At 35.7% G+C, this 21363-nt stretch overlaps 2 protein-coding genes across 4 annotated transcripts; both read right to left on the minus strand.

Annotated features, from left to right (window-relative positions):
- Positions 1-1172: 1172 nt before the first annotated feature.
- Positions 1173-2029, minus strand: LOC145116015 (enoyl-CoA delta isomerase 2, peroxisomal-like). Its single transcript, XM_079052379.1, has one exon. It carries the CDS (start codon positions 2009-2011, stop codon positions 1286-1288), a length of 726 nt encoding a protein of 241 aa, XP_078908505.1. The 5' UTR covers positions 2012-2029; the 3' UTR covers positions 1173-1285.
- Positions 2030-8895: 6866 nt separating this feature from the next.
- LOC145110983 (uncharacterized) lies at positions 8896-11079 on the minus strand. 3 transcript variants are annotated; one of them, XM_079047288.1, is made up of 7 exons: positions 11027-11079; positions 10634-10842; positions 10235-10332; positions 9843-10023; positions 9667-9726; positions 9197-9325; positions 8896-9111 (listed from the first exon to the last, which is right to left on the minus strand). In XM_079047288.1, the coding sequence occupies exons 4-7, from the start codon at positions 9947-9949 to the stop codon at positions 9105-9107; spliced, it is 303 nt and encodes a 100-aa protein (XP_078903414.1). In that variant the 5' UTR covers positions 9950-10023; positions 10235-10332; positions 10634-10842; positions 11027-11079; the 3' UTR covers positions 8896-9104. The 3 variants fall into 3 exon arrangements, with proteins under 3 accessions (XP_078903414.1, XP_078903415.1, XP_078903416.1); XM_079047289.1 differs by having other exon boundaries at positions 10235-10337; XM_079047290.1 differs by having other exon boundaries at positions 9197-9277; positions 10235-10842.
- Positions 11080-21363: the final 10284 nt, after the last annotated feature.

Raw genomic sequence — 21363 nt, forward strand, 5'->3', positions numbered from 1 at the left:
CATATTTATTGGACCGATAGACTAAGTTGCACGGAAACGGATACGGCAACGGGAAACGGATACGGAACGGAAACGGGAAACTGCAAAACTCAAAAATTCAAGATACGGATACGGCAGAGATATGGCAATAAAAAAATATAAAAAAACATATATATATATATATATATATATATATATATATATATATAAAAGAAATTTCAAATTATGTAAAGACTTTACAGTAAAGTGTAATCTCAATTTTTTCTTGTTCTTGTCATCTTGATCGACGACACAGGAGGCAATGGCGCAAGGCAGTAAACGTCGTTCACCAAGGAGGCACTCAGGCAGCGATGGGTTTAGCCGTTTAGGCTTTGTAATTGACTAATTGTAGGGTAATATCAATTACAATAGAACTACATCCCATTACTCCATTAGCGGACAGAAAAAGCCCATGCAAAAAAAAAAAAAATTGGAAATGTTTATGAAACTTACCAGAAACGTTTCTGGGTTTGCCGATACTTGCCGGAAACGTTTCCCGGCGTTTCCCCCACGTTTCAGATACGGGAGCGGCTCCATATTAGGCGTTTCCATGCATCATAGCCGATAGAAGATCCAAACAAACCTCCTTACTTTCGTGGCGTTTTACATAAAAATTTATGTTCATGAAACCGGTATTCATATGTTATAGCTTAAAAGGGACTAAAGGACGAACATGTGAAGACCGAAAGACGAACTGAAAGCTATGATTTGCTAAATGAGTAAAGGAGCAAAGACTTTGATTTTTCAAAGTTGTGAACCGTGGAAGACCGAAGGCACTTATTTGAGTGTTTTCAAGGGTTTACATTTAAAGAATGGGGCAATGAAAAGAATCAGGCAAGGCATGTGTTTGAGTGTTTTTAATAAGGTTTTATATTTCAGATTTTATATTGAACCGAGTTTTTACCGGGTCAATAGTCACCGGTTCTACAGTTTTTTTGTAAAGCCCGACAGGTCAATCTGAATCATTAATATGCAAAAACCCACTTTCAGTTGGCCCGATCTTATAATAGTTTTTCTTTATCCATAATAATTTATGCTTTAAAAATTATTGTATATGTATGAAGAAGAGCTATTGTATCCCTAAGATGTATTCGTGTCTCTCACTAATTTATGTATCCATGTCACATATATATATATATATTACAAGGTCTATCTATAATAATACAAATCATTTCAATTTATTAGAAAAACATAAACCCTTTGAGTTTGACCAAACAACATAATCAACCACAAAGATCTAAAAATAATGTTTCACCCCTCCACAAATTTAAAATCGTGGCTTTACAACTTCCTTAGTGATCAAGCCTAGCACCCCACATAACTCTGGATACAAAGACTTCCTTATTTCGGAGTACACTTCACCATCCCACTTCCTCTTCGCCAAATCCTCCCCCATGCGCACAGCAGCCTCCACCGTACTCTCAACACTATCATGCGCCGACTCAACAAACCCCATTGCCACCGCCTCCTCCGCCTTCACCTTCACAGCCCGAATCAAAATATCTCTCCTGGCTTCCGGCTTTCCCACCTTCGATCTCATCATGGCTGTGAAATAGTCCGGCAATGTCATCCCTATGTCGATCTCACTCATGTACAGAAAACCTCGATCACGCCGCATCAAGATGTAATCATGGCTAATCGCGAGAATCATCCCTGCAGCGGCGGCGTGACCTGTAATGGCGGCGATTGTTGGCATAGGAAGCGATACTAAGTCAGCGACGAGTGGCTTGAAGAGATCTACCATTTGGCGGAGGAGATCAACTGCCTTGGAAGGAGACCCACCGGAGGTGGATATGGCCCAGTTGAGATCGAAACCATTTGAGAAGTACTTGCCATCGGCGACGGTGACGAGAGCAGAGCCGGTAGCGGATTGGGACTTAACCTCGGAGAGAGCTGAACGGATGGAGGAGATGAAAGTAGGATTGAGGCGGTGTTCGCCGTCGCCGGTAAGAGTTAGGAAGAAGACGTTCCCGCGCTTTTCTAAGGTACACATGATGTGGATTTAGGTGGTTATGGCGTTAGAGTTTGTAGAAAGAGTTATATATAATAAAAATATAGCGAGTAGGCAACTATAATCTTATCAACCCCAACCATAATTGGCAATATCGAGGTAGATCTTTAGTCAAATATACCAAATATGTTATCATTAAGATTACTCATTATTTTGAGCTTATACATTTTACAAGGAAAATGATTGGTTTGTTATAATAGGATAAATATGAGGAAATTATATGAAAGAAATATATAAGATTGTTAGGTTGATTTCGGATTGATAACCTGTAAGGATAAAAAAAAGTAATGGAAAAAAAAATAATGTTCCGTGTATATTATTGTGACTTTCATTCTAATATGTTATTAAAGTAAATATCTTTTGTTCAAGTTATGGCCATCTAAGTTATTGGCATTTTTGTCGTATCTAGGATCGTCTTTCCTGAGTATCTATTGAATTAGTTCTCCAAAAATTTCCTGAAGACTCGGCAAAGATGCCAATAACGGGTTTAATAGGTAACAGTTGGTTAGAATGACAAATTTTGAACACAAAATTTGCTTTAAGAACATAAGATATATAGAAACACTAAGGTGATCATTCATGTACATGTGACATAGTTTCTTACTATACAAATCATTAACCCTTTTATTTTTGTTTCAAGTGTTGTCTGCGTCGCAATAGATAAATTGTTTATGCGGCATCACAACTTGGCGGCCATGTGTATAATATGGCCACACATAGATTGTCGTGTGGTATTTTTACTAAGTAATTATATATAAATATCAATAAACATTAAAAATAGCAATGTAGTAGTATTCATTTTTATATTATTAAAAAAACGGTTTTTAATGACATGAATTGCGACACGCACTACATTTACGACAGACAAAAATAAATGTCATAAATATAACGTCATATTTTGTCAAATCTGAAGGGATTACGACATACGTACCTGTATGTCATAAACTTATGTCATCTTTTTAACAAACACGAGACCTTTGTCATTTTGTTGGCCATCTTGAAAAAAAGTGGTTTCTCTTTTGTTTCCAACTTGTATTGATCGACCCTTTTCATGGTCTTTGATTGCTCAGTTCAAAACTCCTCACGTACTCTACTCTTTTTGTTTTTAAAAATGACTTATTGACTTATTGGTTTTTTAAGAAGTCAAGAATTTAAAAGCCAATATAAGCTAAATTGAGTGGTTTGATAACGAAAATATCTTTTCAAAATGACTTTTGCCCACATATAAGAAGGAGTTTTCAAGAAATCACTTATCATAACTTCTTCAAACTCCTTAGACTTTTTGAGATAAAAAGACCATAGTACTCTTAATGAACCTGAATCTCTTTTACCTTTCTTCTCGTTGTTCCTACCCTTTTGCTTATTTTACAACTCATAGCTTTTTGCCACCACATATGCTAATCAAAACACATTTCTAAAAATTTCATTATTTTTCCATATAAACTAATAAGCATTTTCACAAAAAAAAAAAAAAAAAAAAAAAAGATTTTTCAACACAAAATTAAATACCCCCTAAGGGTTTTGGGTGTATAAGAATCGACTCCAAACTAGAAATCGACTAGCAGCATAGGTTACTCCACTCATCACCGTGCAATTGACTTTGCCGGTCACATTCGCTCTATTGGATCTAACGAAATCGATTGGGTCACATTTAAAAGAAATCAAACTAAAATATCCATTATGTAACATGAAGGAGTATATACTTGGGGTTATCATTCATTGAAGGGAGAATCAAAATTCAAAGGAGAAACAAGGCTGTCATGAACCGATTCTAAGCATTTCATGGTGATTTGGACGAATCAATTAAATAAGAAGCAAGGGTTTGAATGCAAGTGAGCATCTAAGATCTTAGGAGGTAGTTTTCTTTTCCTTTTTTTCCCTCAATTAGAATCTAGGGTTTGGGATATTTCTTCAACTTCCCTAAATGGTGATTGAAGTAGTGATTAGTTGTTAGAATTGATGTTTCTTTTAGCATGTGTACTCCTACACTCTATAGTATCAAACCCTAGTTAATTATTGTAGAGTTTGGTGAGTATTGGAAGCTTAAAGGTCCATAAATGGTGGAAAATCCTTGAATCCGAAATTATGCCATTAGATAATGATTTTCCATGAGTTGGTGTTATAAAATTTTGGAGAATTATCATTGGTTCAACACTTCACCATAGAAATGTTTGATTTCGGTCCCTTGGATGATTTGAGTTGATTGAATCCCCAAACCCACATTTTGGTTGTACTCATGCTTTAATGAGTTGTCTGTTGATGGTGAAACTTGTTAAAAATTGCCACTAGATTACCAAATGTTATTAGAGGTTCATATTTGGTACATGTTGTGATTCCATAGTTTCCTTTTGAAGTTGTTGATAAAATTGTCATTGCTATAATAAAAACTATCATTGGAATGGAACAGAGAACTTGGAAAGAGTTCAATCTTCAAATTGGAAATGATTTAATAGATGTAATGAACTAAGTGAAATAGAACACTTCTGATTTAGAAACTAAAACTAATGATGCAACTGGTCTCACAACTTTATTTGTAGAATTGGAATCACCACAACACTTTAGTTGTGGTTGGAATGACAACTTGGTTTGGAATTGGTTTTACAATTTAGATTGTTTGAATTGAATATGAATCTAGTAGACGTTATCTAGAAATTAGTGACACTTGTTTTACTTCAAGTGTTTGGTAATGAACTCTGAATCTATTAATAGATTATTGACTTAATGAGGGCGTTAATGTCTACAAGAGGTCCTTATAGCTCTTGTGATATCAAAAGAGTCTTAACCATTAATTCATGTATGAAATAAGATTTGGTTTTGGGTAACATATGTGTCAGGACTAAAATAAGTTGTTTAAATATCCTTTTAAGCTAAGGGAATGTAGATGGACTAATCCTTGATGAAATTGGGAATAAGTAGAAATGATTTAGACAAAAAAAATCTTGCAAAGTTTTGTGGTATGCATATAATTCTACTTGGTCCACGCATAACGGAAATTTCATATAAAATACATAGATTTCATATGCGGTCTGTGTAGATTTCTACCATGTCCACATAAGACCTAGGAACCAAGACAGAAAAAACTTGTAAACGTCATATCTTTTGCATCTGACTTCCATATTAATCCCTGTTTTTTCCTGCGTTCACTTTTAACATGAAGAAGACTTTGATATAATAAAATTTCAATTTAGGATTAATATATTAATAAGTGACTTAATGGATCACATTATTGAATTTTAATAAAACTTTTAATGATATTAGGTGACACTTGAGTTACTATATTATTCTTGAGGATAAAGGGTGTGTTTGAAGCTTTTACATACCTTGATGGTGAAGAAGGATAACTTTGGACTAAAATGAGTAATTACTGAATACATGTCCCCATGAAAATAAAAGATGATGTTTTTATGAAATGAAGAATGACTAAGTGTTTTACAAACTTGCTTGTTATGTGGAATATAATATGTATTTATGTGTTCGTACATGAAATTATGCTTCCTAAATATGTTTTACAGACTTAATAACTATTATGAATTTCAAATGACTTTTCTCATGACTATGTGCAACCATATGAATTCATGTTAGGATGGGAATGACTTGTGTTTATTTAACAGAAAATCCATGGTAGATGACTTTGATAAGTTTAAATTATTACTAGTAATGGTCCTCTAGAGTCTAGATACTGCCTCACTTGCATATAAGAGTAGCTACCTTTTATGTGAATGTGTGAGTGGGCATATAACCTATCTATGATTTTGGAGGTCCACTTTAATGTTTAGCTTGGACGTGCTACATGTTAGAAAATTGAGTTGTTTAGAATAGTTGGAAAACTGAGAGTCGTGAATTACACTTTTAGATCAAAGTAATTTGATGGTACTCTTGAAATCTTTAATCGGATAAAACTCAATTATAAGTGAAAGAAGAGAGTATGATATTATGTTATGATCTTGTATGTGTACTAGAGAGTTCAAACGAAAATGACCAATAATAGGGAAATAACCTCCTGTTGACCGACCCTAACTAGGGGGCTCTGTCCCTTGGACCCCACTTCCAGGGGCGCTGCACTTGGTCCCCTGTCGGTTCAGGGGATTCACCCGTAAATGACAATGTACTTTCAGTATTGAATAAACTCAAACAAGTGTGGACTCTACCCCAACCTAACTTGTTTAATACTCATCAACTTTAGTCATAAAATTAAGGGAAATCTCCGAAAAAGTCTCAAAGTTTTGGCCTAGTTTATGATTTAGTCCCAAATTAATTTTTGTTAACGAAAAAGGACAGAATACCGGCTAATGTAATCAGTTTGACCCTTTTTTACCTATTGAACCGGTAAATGCTGATGTGACATCTGATTTGGCAATAATTGCTGACATGGCAGCTGACAATGCATGCCACGTCACCTTATGTTTTGTTTTATTGAAAAAGAAAAACTACGACGGAAGTACGATTCGACCTCGGTTCCTCGAGTTAATAACGCCCACACGCCTTTACCAACCAAGCTAGAAACTTTTGTGTTTATTAGATGCTGATTTCATTTATATTAACATATTCAATAACTCAGAATGATAAACGTGAAAAAAGAAGTAGTCGGAATCGAATCCAGGAACTCCAAAATATAAGCAAACACCTTTAACCACTAAGACATAAACAACCTTTTGTTTTTGAACTCTGATTTCTTCTATATAATGTGAGAAACTGATGGTATTTATTATTATTATTATTATTATTATTATTATTATTACAAAACAAAAATAAATATAGTGTATTTAGATATGTTGTAAAAAATAAGTTTTTAAATACATTTTTAGAGAAATACGTTTTCAAAATACATATTTGAATATATTTTTTGAAAACACGTTTCCAAAATACATTTTTAATTACATTGTAAAAAAGTATGTTTTTATATAATAAACACTTTTTTAAAAACATATATAAAAATATATTTTTGAAAACGTATTTAGAAACGTATTTTTAAAATGTATTTATATGTATAAATACGTATTTAAAATGTATTTATATATTATTTATTGGATAATATTGATAAAATCGAATTTAACAAATAATTTCTTTATTTACGTTTTGAGTGATAATAATAATAATAATAATAATAATAATAATAATAATAATAATAATAATAAATTCCACACGTTTCTCACATCATATAGAAAAAATTATAATTGAAAATAAAAGTTTGTATGTAGCATAGTGGTTAAACTGTTGGGTTGAGGTTTAGAGGTATTGTGTTGGATTCATACTATTTTATTCTTCCATGGTTATGAGTTAATCAATATATATATATATATATATATATATATATATATATATATATATATATATATATATATATATATATATATATATATACACTAGGTTACAACCCGTGGAAACCACGGGTAAAAGATTTATAAAATTTTATTAAATTAATAAGATATAAGTTCTGTTTAAAATAAGGCAGATTTTATAAATAGAAACTAAAGAAATAGCAACATATTTTTTTATATAGCATAATTTGATAAAAACTAAAAAAAAAAAGAGTCAAATTAATGAAATTAAAAACTAAAAATAGAAATGTACTTTGAAAGTAGATTGTTATATAAAAACATCTAGCATACCTATCTATTATCCTTGTTTTACTACAAATACTATAGCACATTCATTTAACTACAAGAGCTTTTTTTAATAGAAAATGACGTTAGCAAAGATTATAATGTCAATTTATCAATTTTATTTTATATATTAACTAAAAGAAATTGATTCTAAATTGTCATTTTAAACTAAAGTATTATTCAAAGAAAGAATATCTGTCAAATCGGGCCGTCGTGTCGTGTTTTTGTCTGACACGACACGACACGACAAGGTTTTTTGTAATACGAACACGACACGACACGATGTCGTGTTTTTTTTCACTAACACGAAAACGAACCAATTAAAAAACGACAACACGACACGACACGACAAAGATAATATTACATAACTATTATTTTATTTAATTCATATTTAATCATATATAACACGATAAAAACGACAAACACGAAAAACACGACAAACACATGCTCAGTCATGTCAATTTCGTGTGGATTTGTAAACACGAACACGACATCGTATTTTTTATACTTGACACGAACACGACACGAAAACAAATTCGAATTTTGATTTCGTCCCGATTTCGTTTCGTGTCGTGTATTTTTGTCGTGTCGTGACATAAATTGACACCCCTAAGAATATTAAAAACCATCTAAACATAAAGTCGTATATCGTAATAAATAATAATAGTTATGTAGACATGAAAATTGACTTTTGTTATTAATGGTAAAAACAATTTTCTAGAGTATAAGTTACAAATTAATCAAGAATTAAATTTTATACTTAATGTAATTTACATAATTATAAAATTTACCATGTCACACTACTAGAAAAAAGGTTTTCCTTGACAGCCATTGTCAGTCATAAATGCCTATATATGATAGACAAATGTCTGTCATTGAAAGCCATGTCATAAAGGAAAATGACAGACATTAGGTCTGTCATAAAGTTTACGACAGACTTTTATGACCAACAATTACGACATACATACACGACATGCGTTTTCGACATACATTTACGACTGACTTTGTTTGTCATAATTCGTAACATTATTGTATTTACGACAGACATTTACGACTTCAAATTACGACATGTTTTGTACAATATGATTTTTGACATATTTTTACAACATGCTTTGTATGTCATGGTTTTAGTCTTTTTAAATTTTTTATATATATATATATATATATATATATATATATATATATATATATATATATATATATATATTCTACAAATCTTAATCAAACTAAATTACAAATTTATTGTCTAAATTACACAAACTATAGTGTCAAATTCAAAAATACTTTCCAAATTCATCAAAAAGTAATTGTCAAATACATCACTTATAAATTAAGTTTATGACATAAGTATCCCATTTTTCACGCACCTATCAAGCTCGACATCTGTATGTTGATTCTTCCCCCAAAACTATATAAAAACAATTGAACTCAAAACTAAAAAATTCACTAAATACCTTCCAGAAGCCTCCCCATCAAAACCTGTAATTAAAAAAACACTAGAATCTGTTAATAGAAACTTGAATTAATAGAAACAATTTTAGTATATGCATGTTATTGTATACACCTTCCATCAATTTTAAGATGTAAAGCCCTTAAAAGCCATGATTTATGTTTGTAAAGCTCCCCTGCCGGGTATATTTGGAATCTGAAGGGAAAAAATGGAATTGGCATATCAGTGGAGAAGAAGATAACCCTGGATTAAGAAAAGAGATTAAGATTAAATAAAGTTTTAACCGTTAGCAATATTAAAACTTTATTTTTCTAAATATATGAGAGAAAGAGAGAGGATGTAACTGAAAGTTAATTTCAGTATAGAAGTCAAATAACAAAAAATAAACAAATGGCCCAGTTGAAAGCTTACATAGACCAATATGAGACAGGTTAAGACCTTACCTTACAAACTGGTTAGGGATATCTATCAGACATGAAATTCTGCTAATAATGTGTAGGTCCATGTTTATATTAAAGAAGAAACAACTTAACAAAGGCTTATTTTAGAGGAACAGGAAGGATTAAAATTAAATAAATACTTACATCTTCATTTGGATTTGGGAATTCAATCTTTCTATCAATTCTTCCAGGCCTAAGAAGGGCCTGATCAAGGATATCAATACGGTTAGTAGCATCAAAACATGTAAACATCAAAATAGAGATCCATTCAGAAGGGCAATATCGCCTTTTTTTTTAAATATTAAAGTGAAAAAAATTACCTTGATCTTGTTTGATGCTTCAAATCCATCCAACTGATTGAGAAGCTCAAGCATTGTTCTTTGGACTTCACTATCACCATTTCCACTTCCAGATTCCATTCGAGCATACACAAGTTTTCTTATATCCAGGATGAAGATGCTAACCGGTCTACATGCTCTAAATCTGCAAGTCTTTCTAAATCTGCAGGATGAAGATTCCATTCCGTAATTATCAGTTTTTTTTTTTTTCCGCAAATTATTAATTAAATTTGCTTCCTAATGGAAAATAAACAATCATTGATATTATTTCCATTTAAAATCTAGTACACTGCTGGCACACAAGAAGTTCCTTTGACAATTATTCAACCACTGCAACTACTGGTGCTCAAGTTGGGTATAAAAGGAGTGCTTACATGGGAAGCTGTAGACATGATTTATGGCAAGCTATAAGAGCATCATCTGCTGCTCCATATTATCTTGATGATTACTCTGATGGTATAAACCCTAAACCCTGAACTTATAATTGTAATATCTGGTTGAGTAACTTATAAAAATATAAAAAAGCTGACATTTTTCATTTATGTATATCATCTATCTTGTCTAGGTGTATTTAGGTGGCAAGATGGTGCTATTGTGGCAAATAACCGTACAATATTTGCAATACGTGAAGCCAGATGCAAAAATCGACACTCTTGTTTCAATCGGTTGTTGTTATATTCCAACAAAGGTAATAAATTCATTATTGTTATCTGTTTGGGTTTTTCAATCTGTCAAATAACCGGAATGTGAATAAATTTAAATGACCAAAATACCCTTAATATTGATTGTAGGCTGGTAAAGGTGGATGTAGGTATTTGGACACTGGGCAAGTGTTGATTGAGAGTGCATGCTCAGTCGATCGAGTTGAGGAAGCTTTGAGCACATTGTTGCCAATGATTCCTGAAATAAACTATTTTCAACTCCTAATTCATTTCCAACTCCATAGTTATTCCTTCACCTCCTTCTTCAACAATAGAAACTCCTAAACAATATAAACAATTGATAATTAAGATTCAAGAATATGTGGAATATTCTTACTATGAAAGGATAAAAGCAAATGGTAATACTATCAATTTCAGATGCTGCCTACAAGACAATCCAAAAACACATAATAAGCATATTACCATAATGATGGTGAATAGAGGGGTTTAAAATTTAAAACTGACCTCATCAACATAGGGCCAGATCTTTGTAAGATGAGCATTAAGCCAGGTCAACTGAAAGATTAAGCAGAATAATCAGTCCCTGAAAAAGATAAAAAGAAACTAGAGAGAAAGTACAAAAGCAGGAAGAATGTAGGGTAGAAAAGTATCACTCAACTTCTGTCTCTGAGAAAACAACCCAAGAAGGGTAGAATTCTGGTAAAAGCAACTTTTTTGAATCTTCAACTGTCATTCTCGTAAAAGCCGCAATCGTTGTTGCCTTCAACACGTAATTTAACTCAAATTTCAATAAATTCACGAATATTCAGAGCATATACTCAATTCAAATCATGTTTTAGGTCACACATTAAGGAAGATGCATATTGTGTGTGTTGTTAAATCAAAAAATTCACACAAACTATTACACATAATGGAGACCGGAATGTTTGTGTTGTGTGTGATCCAAAATCTTTTGAACTGACTCATAGGCAGATGTAGATACAAGTGTGTTATGACGTGAAAGCTACGATAAAGCTAGATACATAACTTTTGGTTTCTTCCTCTTCGGGGGTGGTACGGCGACCGGAGCAGCGGATAGCGGATGGGAGGGTCGTACGAGCGGCGGCGGCGGCTAGCTGCTGCAGGACAGAAAGAAGGCGAGGGGCAGTCGGAGCAGCACCGGCAACTGCCGTGTTGCGGTTGCAGATGGCGACAGAAAGAAGAAGAAGAAGATGGAGGAATGGTGGCAGCGGACGCACTCACGGTGGCCACTCGTTCTCACCGGAAGGGAAGGTAGCCGCGATGCTCGTCGGTTCGGTGCAGCAAGGAACGGAGGTGGCGGCAGCGGTTGTTCACAGCAGCAGGCCGGCTGCGGCTGGGATGCCCGGGATTAAGGTGGCGGCTGAAAGAGTGTTGTAGAGTTAGGGTTTTCGGGTGTTGCACTCTAAAAACGGGAGGGGTAAGGAATCACGGGTTCAAGCCCGTGTCTTACCAAACTTGGATGTATTTTAACGAGATTGGTCCCTGCCTCTACAATTCCTTTACAATTTAAATCTAATAAATACTAATCACCTGCCCTTCACAAAATCTTTTACATTTCAAGTCCTAATATTACAATATAGACCCCAAATTCTGGAAATTATACCATTTAACTTCTTATACTTCTTATGGCTAAAGCTGATAAATTATTACGGATTTAGGGTTAAAATAAAATAAAATATAAAATATATCTCGGGGTTTTAGGGTTTATTATTTATTTATTTATCTATTTTATTTTATTCATTTTATTTCATTTATTTTGTTTTGTTTTATTTATTTTATTTTAAAACAGAATGTTACACAATCAGGTGCCGGAAACTTAAGATCAACTGTCGTTCGGCGTCCGAAAGTATCAGATCTGGGGCAGTGGATATGTGGTTATGAAACTCGATCAAATAAGGATCGATTAGGATATCGGATTGTTGGATAGAGTAAATGGAGGATTCATCCGTATAATTAGGGTATGTGGTTTAGGGTCGACCCATTTAGTGGAATTTTGGATATGTGGTTTTGGCGACGCATTTAGGATTTTTTATTGCCACATAGGTTTTTATATTGCCAATGTTAAAAAAGGTAAGGAGTGGTTGTGAGAGAAATTTAATAGGTTTTGTTTTGAAAAATAAATAAATAAATAAAAACAACCTCAACCAAACACAGTCAATCTTTTCCTTCTCTCTCTTCTCGCTACTACAGTTGCGATTCGTCACTGGTGAGTCCCTAGCGACTCATACGAGATGGTGTAAATATTGGTAGCGGGTGTTTGGCGAGAGGGGCGGCGACTGTAGCCTAATACTGCAAATTAAGAAAAAGTGATGCTCTTAGGAGGTAATATCGTAATACTTTAAAAAACGCCTCATTTTATTGAAATTGGAATCCATGATATTGAAGTAGCCCTGCATTCTTCTTTGCTATTCATAAATCATCCAAGTTGTAGAAATGGTCCTTCAACTCTTTTAGTTTTTTTGTTATAGAAACGATCATTCAACTCTTTTTTTCTTTTTACAAACCATCCAAACACTTATTTCATTTAAAAATTTGGTGTTTTGCTAGCTATTATCATGCATAATTTTCATTTTTATATATAAGATTTTCTACCATGCATCATTTTTTATATATAATAACTATTATTTGTAGGTTAGTAAACAAAAATAATGCTAACCTACCGATTAGAAAGGTCATTCTTCAGGTTTTTTTAGAGTTTTCACCAAAATATAATTTTTTTATAAACACTCATATTTTTGTTTTTTTCCCTCACACCAAAGTGGAGCTTTTTCGAATTGGTTCGCCAGTTCAGGTTTTTTTTTCCCCTGCTTTGTAATTAGTTTTTTTGCACTAATCTAGTGGTTTATTGGTTTTAATATTTAACCCACATCCTTTAAACCTGACTATATAGTGCTCATGTACTTGTCGACATAACATCATTGTATTATTGTTTGTGATTATCAACTTTTCCTTATAGTATTAACGGATAAAAATCATTTTGATTTATTCTTTAAAATATGACATAAAATTACGACATACAATTTTATCTGTCGTAAATCATTGATATTTTACAATATATGACATAAATTTTATGACAGACTTTTATGCCAGTCATAAAAGTGTTGTATGTCGTAATTCATCTGTCAAGGAAAGCCTTTTTTCTAGTAGTGTCATAAACTTTTAAAAAGTAGAAACTTGCAGATTTGATCCTTATGATATCTTGTTTACTTCAATTTTAGTCCAAAGACTATGTAATTTTTTAAAATATTAACGGGTAAAACCTAATTAAAACATATATCTAAGTTTAACTAAAAATACATCGCATCTCGTAGTATCACATTTGAATTGTATAAATCACTTAACTAATAATATTAAAAATACTTTTTGATACAATGACTTTTAATAACTTATAAATTTATACGTACCACCAGGTACACCTATCACCAAAGGTAGGTTAACAAATATAAGCAATACTTGGTATAATTACAAAATATTTGTATTAAAAGGGTAATAAAAAGAACATATTCTTGAATTAAATAGGCTTTGCAGGATAAAGATTTCAAATAGTGTGACAATAGTTACAATCCTTTAGAAATCTGAAATGTTGAAATAATATAAGTAATGTCATTAACAAAACATTAGCAAACACCACCTACAGTGATGTAGTGATGCTATAGTCTATAGACATGGAAATAAAAGAATGCAGTACACACAATGCAACAACCATTCGATCAATAGTAATTTCATGCTTTACAACGATTTGCATGGAGTGTTTGGAATAAACCAGATATGCAAAAACCACATAAAACGAACCAGATGTGAAACAAATTAGATATGGAAAAATTAAACCTCATAAAGAGAAAAGTGGTAGGCAAAAGAAGATTCCTAAATTAACGTCCACAAACATCTCTATCTAAAATTGTGCAACAATACTTTAAATTAGAAGGGCAAAACTTGGTTTCTCTATTGGAATATGAACCAATTTAATAGGCAGATAAATTGAATGAAAAAAGGTTTAGCATTGATATTAAATCAAAACTTATTATGAGTATAACAAAGACGTGAATAGGAAATTTAAGTAAATAAATGAATAATCTCACAAAAAAGTACTAGGATGCATCTTACTTACCCCTTGGATATATTTATAGAGAAATCTTAATCCTAACTCATCATTACAAACTAAATCTTTGTTTTCTCCACCTTTGAAAATTACAATGCAATAGACTGTACATTTTTTTAAGTGAAATGTTACTATATATATATATATATATATATATATATATATATATATATATATATATATATATATATATAAAGAAATAAATCTTTGTTTTCACCATCTAATATGGTACACATGACTTTCACTGCTTATAATTTCGTAACAATGTAATAATTTACTTTAAACTATGTCTTTATAATATCATCTTATTTTAAGTACATTGCCCTAAAAAAACTTTTAAAGTATAGTGTTAAATTTGAATAACATTTTGAAACTATCAGGGTTAATATAACAACTTTTTAAAAAAAAATGTGTGTGCGTTTGTGAGGTCCCTGTTTACAAAATTTAACAAAAACAATACATGAAATAACTAATGAATAAATATAACCAATGAACTTGTAATTTTATTACCATAATATCAATTTACTTTTGATTTTTAAAATTTTGCATTATATCAAGCACATATCTAATCAAAATTAACCAAAAGGTAAAGAAAAAACACAAATAGAACATGACAAAAAAATTAAAGTATGATGATATATTTGGCTTAGAACTGAAACTGCATTGCTATTTTATTATATAATACACTGATGCCATTTGAATTAATACAAACAAAAAGAACACCCAAACATGCACAAAACACACACACAACACACAAAATCGTAAATATCCTACACGATGAACAAAGTTTATTAATAAACACACATCAATTGGGTCTTTAGAGTCATTTAAAAAATAAAAAAACAAATAATCAAGAGAGAATAATTCCATTGACTTATTTGACTTATTGAACTTCTCTGCAGATGAATAGTGGATTTAGCTTGATATATCCGAAAAAATATAGATGCTTAAAAGGGAAAATGCAAAACGTCAGGTTATGTTTTGTGATGAGGCGTATATAATCTCATAAACGTAAAGGGATCATGAAGGAAATAGAGTGAAAAATTATCAACTTACCACAAATTCGATAACTATTTAGCCTAATTCAAAGAAAAAAATTCAAGATCTGCACATAATCGAAGGTTCCAATTAGCAAAAAACCATAGCGCCATGTTAATTTCATATAGAGTAATGAACTAAGAACTAAAACAATATAATATGGTTTTAGAGAGAGACGATATTACTGGTTCCTTGTATCGATATTATTGAGGATCATAATAATATTGGAGAGAGATGAAAGTGTAAAAAATAGTCGCAATGAGACGGCGATGGACAGGAAGGGTGACGATATTAGTGGCAGAGAGAAAAAGTGGCGGCGACGTATGTGTGGTGATGGTTTTGAATTACAAAGTGGCGGGATTATAGGTTATTTAGTTTCCAAAAAGAAGTCGAAATTAGAGTATTAGAGCCGTGATTTTGGGATGAAAAGGGTAAACGGAACAAATTTGAATATATAATAGATTTGTTTAAAAAAAATATTGATTTATTGATATCGATATCGATATATATTAAACAGTATATTAAACAATATAAATTCAAAGGAAGGGCAAAATAGGAATTTCAGTTTGTAAATTTATAGCTTGAGAAGATGCCACATAGACAAAAGGATTCTTTTATTATAATAGGGGATTAGAAATCGGAAGTTAAGACATCAAGGAAATTCTAGTTCGGTTGGTAAGGGCAGGCAACTCATGAAATTGAGGTTGCTAGGTCGATTCTTGTTATCCCTTTAGCTATTATTTTTCAATAAAACAGAAAAAATAAACGTCAACAATTATCGCCAAATCAGATGCCACGTCAGCATTTACTGGTTCAATAGGTGAAAATGGGTCAAATTGATTACATTAGCCGATATTCTATCATTTTTCGTTAACAAAAATTAATTTGAGACTAAATCATAAACTAGGCCAAAACTTTGGGACTTTTTCGGAGATTTCCCTAAAATTAATCTCATTACACTTAAATAATATTAGTGATACAAATCACCAACACTACATATGTAGCACCTGGTTCTTGGTACGTATTCTTTTATTTAAATCTTTGAGTATTTTGCATTCTGGCCTTGGACTCGGCGAGTCAAAGGCTCGACTCGCCGAGTAGAAGCGGGAAGGGGCACGGGGTTTAAGTTGTGGACTCGCCGAGTCGGGTCCCGGACTCGGCGAGTAGCCGCTGTCTGGACAAAAACCCTAATCCAGGGGCTTGCACCCTATTTAAACACTCTAACTCGGCCTCCCTTGTCCCTAACACTTCCAGAAGAGCTGTAGAGCGAAACCCTAGCCCCCATATTGTTCTTGTGAGTGATTTTGGCATTGTGAAGGAAGTTTGGAGCTTAGAAGAAGGAGGAGAAGGTTGAAGAGTGCAATGAGGGGAAGTAGATCCGAAATCTACACTGTGGGAAGCTTCCATTCAGGTAGAAAAGTTCCTACCTTGATCACTAGTTCATTAGATTCCCTTTTTGTCCCAAATTTGTGGTTTTCAAGCCCTAAAACCTTAAACTCCATGTGTTTATGCTCCATGTTCTGAAAGGATTTCAGATCTGGACCTTAGGGACATCTTAGAAGTGTAAAGTCTCTGTGGTTGAAGTGATTGAGGTCCCTATTGAGTGTTTGATCTCATAAAGATCTTGGATTTGCCTTTTGGAGCTCATAGGGCCATGCATGCACGTAAAGTTTGCAACTTTACGTGATAAGCATGCCCTAGGAGCTTAGATCTATGGTTTGGAACCGTTGCATGCCTAAGAATTGGTCTGTTTGGAAGGAGGGTTGAAGGGACTCGGCGAGTGTCAAAGTGCACTCGACGAGTTCTATGAAGATGGTCTTAGACTCGACGAGTTGGATGAACCACTCGGCGAGTCCTATGAAGATTGCCTGGGACTCGACGAGTTGTTCTTCCAACTCGGCGAGTCATATGAACAGTTACTGAGTTAAGAGGGGTTTAAGTGTAGAAGGTCCAACCCTTCGTAACTGCTCGCGGAATTAGCAATTTATCGAGTAGCAAAAGTCCCAGAAACCCAAATCCTTAAGATGGATGCTCTGGTGAGGATTTGGAAGCGAGTAGGAGATCTGCTCGTAGGGACTCGGCGAGTTGTTCTCGAACTCGGCGAGTCGGATCGTGAGCCGGTCTAATCGTCCCAAGTAGTGAGTTAGGGTGACTCATTGAGTAGGAAAAAGGGACTTGATGAGTTAGTACGGGAATAGTGGGAGAGGGACTCGGCGAGTCTGTGCCAGGACTCGGCGAGTCCAGTCAACTGGAAGTTGACTTTGACCAAGGAGTTGACCTTGGACCAGGGGCAGGTCAGTCATTTGACCTAAGGGTATTTATGAGTGACTAATCGATGTTTATGGATTTATAGCCGGAGGATTACCGGTGCAGCAGTCAGACGTCTAGCGAGCAGACTTCCAGCAGCTACTTTTCGAGGTGAGTTACCTTCCAGTAGCGGTGGGTCTACGGCCACAATGCCGGCCCACCAGTAGGAGTTGTATGTTGGATGATTGTCTTTGTGATATCATCTAGGTTTGCTACTACCTGATATGTTATGTGCTAGTATGATATGATGTTATATGCTAGTAGCAGTAGGGGAGATAGTCCCCAGGATTTCCGGTCGATAGGGCCGAAAGGGGTAGTCATACCCAGTCATGTTAGACAGATTATGGTTATGTGATATATGTTATGTGGTAGTAGTAGAGGGGTAAAATAGTCCCCAGTATCCGGTCGAAAGGACCGAAGGGGAGGCCAGCACCCAGATATGTTAGGCAGTATCCGGTCGAAAGGACCGAAGGGGAGGCCAGCACCCAGATATGTTGGGCAGTATCCGGTCGAAAGGACCGAAGGGGTAGGTCGGGCACCCAGATATGCCTGACAGTATCTGTATGTTATGTGATCGTATGGTATGTGGTACGATGGGGGAACTCACTAAGCTTCGTGCTTACAGTTTACAGTTTTGTTTCAGGTACCTCTTCAGCGAAGGGGAAGGAGCTGGCGCGGTAGCGGCACATCATACACACACACATTGGTTTTCCGCACTATGAGATGTTCTGGGATTGTACTCTGACATTATTATTATTATTTTATGATTTGGTTTCAGACATAAGATATATTTTATGAGATGATATGATCGGATGATGTTTTACTACAAATGTTTTGCAAACCATTTATTTTAAACGAAATTTTTGGGCGTAAAAATTGGGTCGTTACAAGTTGGTATCAGAGCCCTGGTTTGAGGGATTCGGACACACCTTCGGGGTGTCTGGACTCAAATCAAGGGATTAAAAGAGTTTTATAAATAAATGATTTTCTAAAGGCTAAGTAAAAGAGTTTCGAGAAAGAACAAAGTGTGTGATGTGCGCGACCGGCCGAGCTCAAGTAAGTTTTCCCCAAAGTACCCATACAAGTTTATGTTATAATTATCAGTTTCAGTTTCAGTAGAACATCATGCTAGAATAGGACTAAGGATCTAGGAATAATGCCTTATGTGCCTGCTTTAAGTGTTCCAGCTTCATGAGAATTGCATGCTAGTACTAAGTAGACAGTAGTAGGGTAGCCTGTTTAGGTTATGCCCGATAGTACGAGCTTAGCATTGTATGCTAGTACAGATCAGTCAGTATGATAGCCAGAGTAGTATATACTTGATTATGTGTACTCAATGCCCGAATGCTGCTTGCTATGTGCTTTTAGGAGTTCTAGTTGTCTTTCACTAACTAGTAAACGAATATGTTAAGTTACATATTGCAAGGAGTAAATAATTTCAGAAGGTTGGGTCTAGCCCTATTTCCCAGCTCTTGTTTGAGTCCAACCGTTGTAGGGTGGGACCTCTCATTCGAAGAATTATCTAGTCTGAGTAATATGTAATAGTATTCGCGAGCTAGTTAGGGGAAGGAAGCAGGGACTTCTTATGCAGCTGATGGCAGAGAGTGGGATGGCGATTACCTAGGGCAAGCCTAGGACGAGAGTATCATGAGATCAGCAGTAGTAGTAGAAGGGACTTGGTGGAATCGAGGCTGTTCTTGAGGAAAGTACGGATAGATGTGGAAGGTAGTATGGGCCCGTACTACTGAAAGCAGAGGATCCGTACTTGAATTGAGAAAGGTTGAGGCGAGACCAGGAACCTTGCAGTAGATGTAATCCCTCTAAGGTGTGTCAGTACCACTAACAGTTGTCGTTATGTATTACAGAATGGTGGTACTACGTTCGAGGCCAGCAGTTGGCAGTTCGGGAGAGGGATCGGGTTCGGGTTCAGGTTCCGAACCAGTGGATGAGAGGCTACGCGAGTTCATCGCGTCAGAGATCACCAGAGGCATCCTTGAGTCGACCCCCATCATCTTCGGGTCGATCAAGGAAGGGATAGTTGAGCTGATGGAGGACCGCCTCAGGGCGTTCAGGAGTGACTTGGCATCTGGCCAGTCAGGATCTCGCACACTGTCCTTTAAGGACTTCAGGGGCAGTGGTGCGCCAGATTTCCATGGGGCGAAGGACCCCATTGCTGCCAGACGATGGATTGCAGATATTGAGTCTGCACAGCTGAACAGCTTCTGCCCTGAGGGGTCGAAGGTACGATTTACAGCAGGATGTCTGAGGGACCAGGCTAGGGATTGGTGGGAGTCGGTTGGTGACTCTCTGGGAGCCTCGGCTGTTGAGGCTATGACATGGTCAGACTTTGTGACACGGTTCAGCGCGGAGTTCTCACCTGCAGTGGAGCTCCAGCAGTTAGCCAGGGAGTTCTTGGATATGAGGCAGACCACGGAGACTGTGGCGGAGATCACCGCCAAGTTCCGGGAGAGGGCGTTACTGGTGCCCCAGTATGCGGGCGACGAGGACATGAGGAGGACCCGCTATCATGATATGCTACGAGCTGACATTCGTGAGCATGTTAGCTTTTTAGCTTGTCCTACTCTGGATTCCATGATTGCCAGGGCAAGGGAGAGGGAGATTGATCTGGAGCATATCCGGAAGAGGAAGGAAGAAGAGGGGCAGGTTACGGGGGCTTCGGGGAAGAAGCCCAAGGGATCAGATGTTGGGCCGAAAGGCCAACAGAGCCGAGGCCGCTGTAGGAAATGCGGCAAGGCGCATGAGGGGGCATGTAGAGTGGGATCGCCGGGCTGCTACAAGTGCGGCAAGATGGGGCACTTCAGCAGGGATTGTACCGCCCCTGCACCTGTGTTATAGACGTCAGAGTTGTTGTGTTTCCACTGCAACCAGAGGGGCCACAAGAAGGCCAATTGCCCCCAGTTGACAGCAGCAGCGCCAGTGAGGGCGCCAGCTCCAGCGACCCTGCGGATTACCGATGGCCGGCAGGGCAAGGCAGAGGCTCCAGTGGTGAGGAGTCGGGCATTTCAGCTGACTACCGAGGAGGCACGCGCTGCACCCGATGTGGTGACGAGTATGATTCTTTCCCTCTGATTTATTTTTATGGTGTCTATGTTATTGATATGTGCTCGGTTTAGGATCGTTCCATGTGAACGGCATCCCGGTTCAGGTGTTGTTTGATTCGGGCGCTACTCGATCATTCGTCTCTCTTGCGCTTAGCAAGAAGTTTCCTGCGTCTTCGGGCATGTTGGACTGCCCTCTAGAGGTCGAGATTGCGGACGACCGGTCAGTGCGAGCATCTGAGGTCTTCCGAGATTGTGTGCTGAGGTTATTTGAGGAGCGCTACTTGGTAGACTTGGTTCCCATTCCATTGCGTGGG

The sequence above is a fragment of the Lactuca virosa genome, chromosome 5, assembly GCF_052849685.1.
Source record: "Lactuca virosa cultivar CGN04683 chromosome 5, Lactuca_virosa_CGN04683_v6, whole genome shotgun sequence".
Taxonomy (NCBI): Eukaryota; Viridiplantae; Streptophyta; class Magnoliopsida; order Asterales; family Asteraceae; genus Lactuca; species Lactuca virosa.

Excerpts from the sequence above, each read along its gene's own strand:
- LOC145116015 (XM_079052379.1), bottom strand. The coding sequence starts at position 2,011 with ATGTGTACCTTAGAAAAGCGCGGGAACGTCTTCTTCCTAACTCTTACC.
- LOC145110983 (XM_079047288.1), bottom strand. The coding sequence starts at position 9,949 with ATGCTCGAATGGAATCTGGAAGTGGAAATGGTGATAGTGAAGTCCAAA. Across the intron at positions 9,727-9,842 it reads AAGCATCAAACAAGATCAAG|GCCCTTCTTAGGCCTGGAAG; the intron begins GTAATTTTTTTC and ends ATCCTTGATCAG. Across the intron at positions 9,326-9,666 it reads TCCCAAATCCAAATGAAGAT|GGTTATCTTCTTCTCCACTG; the intron begins GTAAGTATTTAT and ends TTCTTAATCCAG.